The sequence below is a fragment of the Scylla paramamosain genome, chromosome 41 (genome assembly GCF_035594125.1).
Source record: "Scylla paramamosain isolate STU-SP2022 chromosome 41, ASM3559412v1, whole genome shotgun sequence".
Lineage (NCBI taxonomy): Eukaryota > Metazoa > Arthropoda > Malacostraca > Decapoda > Portunidae > Scylla > Scylla paramamosain.
In genome coordinates this window covers 7,531,967-7,539,466 of record NC_087191.1, presented here as the reverse complement: position 1 = coordinate 7,539,466, position 7,500 = coordinate 7,531,967, and the positions used below count along the sequence as shown (strand labels likewise).

The 7,500-nt window shown below is 42.1% G+C and overlaps 1 protein-coding gene and 1 long non-coding RNA gene across 2 annotated transcripts in view; one reads left to right on the top strand and one right to left on the bottom strand.

The window, feature by feature from the left end:
• Positions 1–7,500, top strand: part of LOC135092896 (basic-leucine zipper transcription factor A-like) — a 115,903-nt gene that overhangs the window by 92,665 nt on the left and 15,738 nt on the right. The window contains exon 3 of the mRNA XM_063991666.1: positions 4,847–5,177. Coding sequence (XP_063847736.1) covers positions 4,847–5,177 — 331 coding nt within the window. The remainder of the gene's footprint in view (positions 1–4,846; positions 5,178–7,500) is intronic.
• LOC135092897 (uncharacterized) overlaps positions 1–7,500 on the bottom strand; it is a 78,864-nt gene that overhangs the window by 62,101 nt on the left and 9,263 nt on the right. The window lies entirely within an intron of this gene.

Here is a 7,500-nt window from a genome sequence, read left to right as displayed (position 1 = left end):
AAATGAGATGATTAATTTTCCCCTCTTTTCCTCATAAATTAAAGTTTCCATCACTTATATGAGCAAACAACGGAAAAAAAAAATAGATATTGCAAAGAAAACACGAACATCAGTAATGATTTCAACACACACACTGTCCTCACTCTCTACTTTCATCACTTCTATCAAAAAAAGAAGAGAATAAGAGAGAGATATCAGAAAGGTGAAAGAAAGGTGAAGGGAAACTAAAAGAAACACGGGAAAAGAGAGAGAGAGAGAGAGAGAGAGAGAGAGAGAGAGAGAGAGAGAGAGAGAGAGAGAGAGAGAGAGAGAGAGAGAGAGAGAGAGAGAGAGAGAGAGAGAGAGAGAGAGAGAGAGGTACTATAAAGCAGAAGAAACACAACCAACATGCCTTACTAATACGTAGAATATAAATTTGACACACCTATTCTCTCCTCTTTATTTTCACTCATATAAAAAAAAATAAGGATTAGAGACAAGTTCATAAAGGAAAAGAATCATAACTATTTTCATCCCGTATTCAAGAAAATAGGAGAGAGAGAGAGAGAGATGAGAGAGAGAGAGAGAGAGAGAGAAGAGAGAGAGGAGAGAGAGAGAGAGAGAGAGAGAGAGAGAGAGAGAGAGAGAGAGAGAGAGAGAGAGAGAGAGAGAGAGAGGTGCAAAGGAAAAGAAACATGACAATTCTTATCACTTCTATATGAAAATAAGAATGAGAGGAGTATTGTAAAGGTAACACACGCAGGAGTAACAATTCTGACACACACCTATTCTATCCTCTATTTCCATCACCTATACAAGAGTGAACGAAAGTAAGAGTGCAAGTAAGAATGACCGAGAAAAAGTATTGTAAAGGCGAAGGAAACAGGTAACACGACTTGTAGGAGTAATGAATCTGACATACATATTCTGTCCTCATTCACTATTCAGGACTGAGGCGGCAGTGAGGGAGGACACAGACAGAGAAGGCTCAAGACACTGCACCTGTTTTAAATACTCTCTTCAGCTTTTTCCTTTAGACTCGAACCTCTGTGGACCTTTTCAATTTTTTTTTTTTTTTTGTAGCCCTCAGCCATTGTGCCTATTACATAAAGCAACACAAATAAGAACAAAAGGAAATAAGGGAAGCTGCAAGAAGCCATAGGCCTACACGTGGCAGTCCCTGTAAGAAACGTGCCTACCTATTTCCAACTGTCTTCCCCGTCCATACATTTGTCTGGTCTTCTTTTAAAGCTCCCTAATGACTCAGCACTAACAACCTGATTGCCGAGTCCGATCCATTCATCCACCACTCTGTTTGATAACCAATTCCTTCCTATCTCTTTCTTGAACATAGATTTTACAAGCTTTTTCAATACAAGATAAAAAAAAAAAAAAAGGGTAAATTAACATATGTAAAAAATGCAGGTAAGGGAATTCATCCAACGAAACGTATCAACAAAAAACAGATCAGTTTATTGTTTCCTTCACAGTGAGGTTAAGAGATAGACAACAGGTGACAGCCAGCACAGGTAAATACAGGTAACACAGGTAAGGAGATTGAGTACAGGTGGAAAATACAACCTAGCCATTTAACTAAACAAAGACATAAATAAATAAATAAATAAATAAATACATAAATAAACAAATACATAAATAAATAAACAGCATAATCTTTCATAAACACGTTACGAAAGGCTGGCAAACAAGTAACAGAGCCAAAACAAATTCATACAGGTAACACAAATTAATGAACACAGGTGGAATGTACAGGCAAGGCATCTGAGTGAACAATGACAGAAAATAAACAACATATTCTTTCACAGTCAAGTTAGGAAAGATAAGCAACAGGTAACCGAGCCAAAGCAAACTAATACAGGGTAACACAAAATAATTAACGCAGGTGGAAATTACAGACAATGCATTCAACTAAAAATAAGAAAATAAAAAGCATAGTTCTTTTTTCACCAACTTAGGCAGGAAAACCAAGAATAAGACAATTTTTATATAGATAGCACAAATTAATTAACACAGCTGGAAATTATAGACAAGACATTCAACCAAACATAAGAGCAAAAGAATAAGAAAAAAACAAAAAAAACAGCATAACTCTTTCTTTCACCAAGTTAGGGAGAAAAAAGCAAGAAACAGACAATCTTCAACACAGGTAGCTAACACAAACACAGCTGGAAATTATAGACAAGACATTCAACCAAACATAAAAGCAAAAGGATAAAAAAATAAATAAAAACAGCAAAACTCTTTCTTTCACCAAGTTAGGGAGAAAAAAGCAAGAATCAGACAATCTTCAACACAGGTAGCTAACACAAACACAGCTGGAAATTATAGACAAGAAATTCAACCAAACATAAAGAATAAAAAAATAAATAAAAACAGCATAACTCTTTCTTTCACCAAGTTAGGGAGAAAAAAGCAAGAATCAGACAATCTTCAACACAGGTAGCTAACACAAACACAGGCGGCAAAACACAGACGAGACATACAACCAAACACAAGAACAAGCAACGAACCAACATAACTCTTTCTTCCACCAAGTTTGGGAGGGGCTTAAGAATCAGGCCATTTCAAAGTGTTCTCTTTCCTGTCCTTATCACAGAACGTCTTGTCAAGGTCTAAAAATACAACCAGGCAAACTTATCCGTGATCTCGTGCGTAATGTAAAAACCACGTTATCATAATCGTCCTCAATTTGGGGCGAGGGAACGAAAAAAAAAAAACACACCAAGGATTTGATAAAGAGAGGGAACAGAAGAAAAGGAAGATAAGAAGAGAGGAAGGGCAGATTAGATGCTTCAGAGAGAGAGAGAGAGAGAGAGAGAGAGAGAGAGAGAGAGAGAGAGAGAGAGAGAGAGAGAGAGAGAGAGAGAGAGAGAGAGAGAGAGAGAGAGAGAGAACGCTTAGAATGTGTGTGTGTGTGTGTGTGTGTGTGTGTGTGTGTGTGTGTGTGTGTGTGTGTGTGTGTGTGTGTGTGTGTGTGTGTGTGTGTGTTTTGTATAGAAGTAAGGGAGTAAATGGAGAAATACATCAAGCCAAGGGGGTTAATGATGGAGGAAAGGTTGAAAATGCCTGGATTACATGCTTGAGAGAGAGAGAGAGAGAGAGAGAGAGAGAGAGAGAGAGAGAGAGAGAGAGAGAGAGAGAGAATGTTTGAATCTTGATAAGCAGCATAATAGCAAAACTATTTCAAAAGATGCAGAAAGAGGAGGAGGAGGAGGAGGAGGAGGAGGAGGAGGAGGAGGAGGAGGAGGAGGAGGAGGAGGAGGAGGAGGAAATTATTCAAGCTAATAGGAGGTACGAGTATACTTGCACAAAAAATTAGCTTATCAAGACTTAGAGAGAGAGAGAGAGAGAGAGAGAGAGAGAGAGAGAGAGAGAGAGAGAGAGAGAGAGAGAGAGAGAGAGAGAGAGAGAGAGAGAGAGACATTACCCTCAGTATTTCATTACTTCACTTCACTGCCTGATTAAGTTCCACCCTCTCTCTCTCTCTCTCTCTCTCTCTCTCTCTCTCTCTCTCTCTCTCTCTCTCTCTCTCTCTCTCGTCACTCATCCATACACTCACAAACTATAAAACGACCAAACTTTTCCCTCACATTATTAACATTTTCAGAACATTAATATCAACTTTGGCGGCACTCATTCCTGCAGCCAATACACCTGCACAACAACACACACAAGCACACGCACACACACGCACACACACACACCTGTAATTAGCCACCTGTGATTGCAATTAAGGCGTCACCATTTGAAGACGTGCCTTAATTTCACGCTGCCAGGTTAATTAAGCGGTTTCTCTATCGATCACCTGTGTGTGTGTGTGTGTGTGTGTGTGTGTGTGTGTGTGTGTGTGTGTGTGTGTGTGTGTGTGTGTGGTACTGTATGGCAGGTGTCCTCGAGTTAAACAGAAGCAGGAAAGGCTGTCACTGTTCAGGTCTTTCTCTAACTCTTTCTAGTGTCCTAAAGGAATCACAGGAATTTTATATGTTCCGTGTGTTTTTGTTTAATTGAATCACGTGGTGCCCTAAAAAGAAAACCTAACGACATACGAACACAAGGGTTGGTGCAGGAAGTCATCAGGTCTACACGTGGCACTCCCTCTATGAAACAAGCCTGCCTGTTTCCATCTATCATCACTACCCATACAGTTGTCTAATCTTTTAAAGCTCCATAATGACTCACCACTAACAACCTGATTACTGAGTCTATTCCATTCATCCACCAGTCTATTTCAGAACCAATTCCTTTCATCTCTTTCTTGGAACTAAATTTTTTTCAAGATTGAACCCGTTATTTCTTGTTCTATCGTGATCATTGACCATGAGAATTTTGCTTACGTCTTCCTTGTTGTGTCCCTGTACCACTTAAAGACTTGTATCAGGTCCCTCTTAACCTACGCCTCTCTAAGGAGTGTAAATGTAATAGCTTCAGTCTCGCTTCGTAAGGAACAAGAGAGTTAAGAGAAACAACAGGGAACACGAGTCTGAAGTGTGTTTTTTACGATTCAAAAGGCTCTAGTTGAGGTTATACGGGTTTTTAACGGTCTAACAATAAATAAATAAATAAATAAATAAATAAATAAATAAATAAGTAGTCGAACAAGAACCTGCCAAAAACCTACACAAGCCAAGCCCGTCAAAGGCACATACGGATCCCTTCACCGCCCTATAACTCACACGACGCTCCCTCCCACAGTTACGAGGCGGCACAGACCAACACCCCCACAAATTCAAAACAGTCAGTCAAACAAAACCCACCGAAAACAACAACCCTACACAGACCAAGCCCAAGCCATCAAAGCCCCATACGCTCCTTCACTGCCCCATAACTCACACGACGCTCCCTCCCACAGGTACGAGGAGGCACAACTGGGTGATCTGGACGACCCCCACACATCCTACCGGCTCAAGCACCTCATCTCAGAGCTGGCGGAGGCAATAGCAGCGGCGGAGGCTCTTGACGGTGGAGCTTACGGCGGCCCCCTCCCAGCAGAGTTAGCAGAGGCCCTAGCAGCAGCAGAGGGGCTTGAAGGAGGTGATGGGCGTCCCCTGCCAGCAGACGTAGCAGAGGCACTAGCAGAGGCAGAGGCAGCAGCGGTGATGGGAGGAGGCGTGCCAGGGATGTGGCAGAACAGGGATCGCTACATGATGTTTACGGATTATGTCTCCCGGCCCGGTGGTGAGGTAAGGGAACAACACTGAGGGACAAACAGGGACCAATACTGAGGGACAAACAAACATTGAGGAACCAACACTGAGGGACCAACAGGGACCAACACTGAGGGACAAACAGGGACCAATACTGAGGGACAAACAAACATTGAGGAACCAACACTGAGGGACAAACAGGGACCAACACTGAGGGACCAACACTGAGGGACCAACACTGAGGGACCAACACTGAGGGACAAACACTGAGGGACCAACACTGAGGGACAAACACTGAGGGACCAACACTGAGGGACCAACACTGAGGGACCAACACTGAGGGACAAACACTGAGGGACCAACACTGAGGGACCAACACTGAGGGACCAACAGGGACCAACACTGAGGGACCAACACTGAGGGACAAACACTGAGGGACCAACACTGAGGGACAAACACTGAGGGACCAACAATGAGGGACCAACACTGAGGGGCCAACACTGAGGGACAAACACTGAGGGACCAACACTGAGGGACCAACACTGAGGGACCAACACTGAGGGACAAACACTGAGGGACCAACACTGAGGGACAAACACTGAGGGACCAACACTGAGGGACCAACACTGAGGGACCAACACTGAGGGACCAACAACACTGAGGGACCGTACTTTAAGACACGTCTGTCCACCACCTCTTCGCTACTTTTCAAAGGCTTAAGCTGAGGTTGCACAGGTTTTTAAGGGTAATTTTACGGTTCAAAAGGGTGTAGTTGAGGTTCTGCGGGTTTTAAAATTCAAAGGCGTTTTCAAATGTATTTTTGACGTTCTAGTGACAGATTAATAAGGTTTCTATGTCATCAACAGGAGAAACAATAAGTGACACGAGATTTTAAGAGTGTTTTAACGGTTGAAAAAGGCTTTTCTTGAGATTATACGGGTTTTTACGGATGATTTTAAGGTTCTAGTGACAGATTAACATGGTTTCTATACCACCAACAGAAGAAAAATAAGTGACACTGGTATTTAAGGATGTTTGTACAGTTGAAAAGGCTGTAGTTGACATTACATGGGTAGTTAAGAATATTATTTTTTTTTTGTTTCTAGTCACAGATTAACAAGATAGGAATGTTATAATGTGTGTTATGAATGTGTCCAGAATGTTATGAATATGTGATGAAAGCATAATGATGTGCATGAGCTTTCGATATGCAGTGAAAATGTTCCAATATGTTGCGTGTTGTGTCCATTTCATAATCTACGTACGTGACATTATTATTACTGAGCCTGGTGTGAAGTTAGTGGGAGCAGAGCAGTGGGCGTGGAAAGCAGACAAACAGCTGACAGGGAAGGCTGGCTGGAAAGATGGATTGGGGGAAGTTAGAAGTAAAACTCACCAAGTCATGATTTTGCTGTGTGTGTGTGTGTGTGTGTGTGTGTGTGTGTGTGTGTGTGTGTGTGTGTGTGTGTGTGTGTGTGTGTGTAGCCTGTGTATTTATCTATCTGTTCCCTGTATTATATCTGTCTATTTTATCTATCTGCCTGTATATCTATCTATCATATCTGTCAATTTATCTATCTCTTCATTTTATCTATCATGCCTATCCATCTAATTCATGTCTAGCTTGTTCACTTTATCAATATCACCTTTTTATATTACCTGTCTAATTTGTCTACCTGTCACCCTGTCTAAGTCTTCCCTTGTCCAGTATGTTTGTCTGCCAGTTTGCTTATTTCACCTGTCCATTTTTGTATGTTTAATCTGTTCACCTGTTTATCTTCCTTTCCTTTGCATTTATCTGTCTTCAACTTGTCAATCAATTTCACCTGTCCATTTTTGTCTATCTAATCTGTTTACCTGTCTTTCTTATGTGTCTACCTCTCTGTCTACCTCCAGCGTATCAGTCTCACCTGTCTGTTTTCGTCTGTTTAATCTGTTTAGTTGTTTGTTTTCTGAGTATTTCTATTTTCCTCTCTGCTTCTGTTTATGCTATTGTGTTCCCCCTCCCCCTTCTCTTCCTCTTCCTCCTCCTCGCCTCTCACATTGTTCCCTCTTCCATCGTTGCTCATTACACACAGCTTTGTCTCCCCTTGTCTCTCGTTTCCAGCCATAGACCCAAATAGAACACGCACCGCCATACCCTTCCAAGCGTCCTGCACTCCTACACGCCCCTTAACGAAGCTCTCATGTCCTCACGCCCTAAGCAAACGCCCTCATGTTCTCACGCCCTCATGTCCTCACGCCCTAAGCAAACGCCTTCATGTCCTCCCGCCCTCATGTCCTCACGCCCTCTGCAGCTAAAGCTCTAGTTCTCTTGTTCATTCCGCGACTTGAACTGTTTCGGGAGAGGAACATCAAG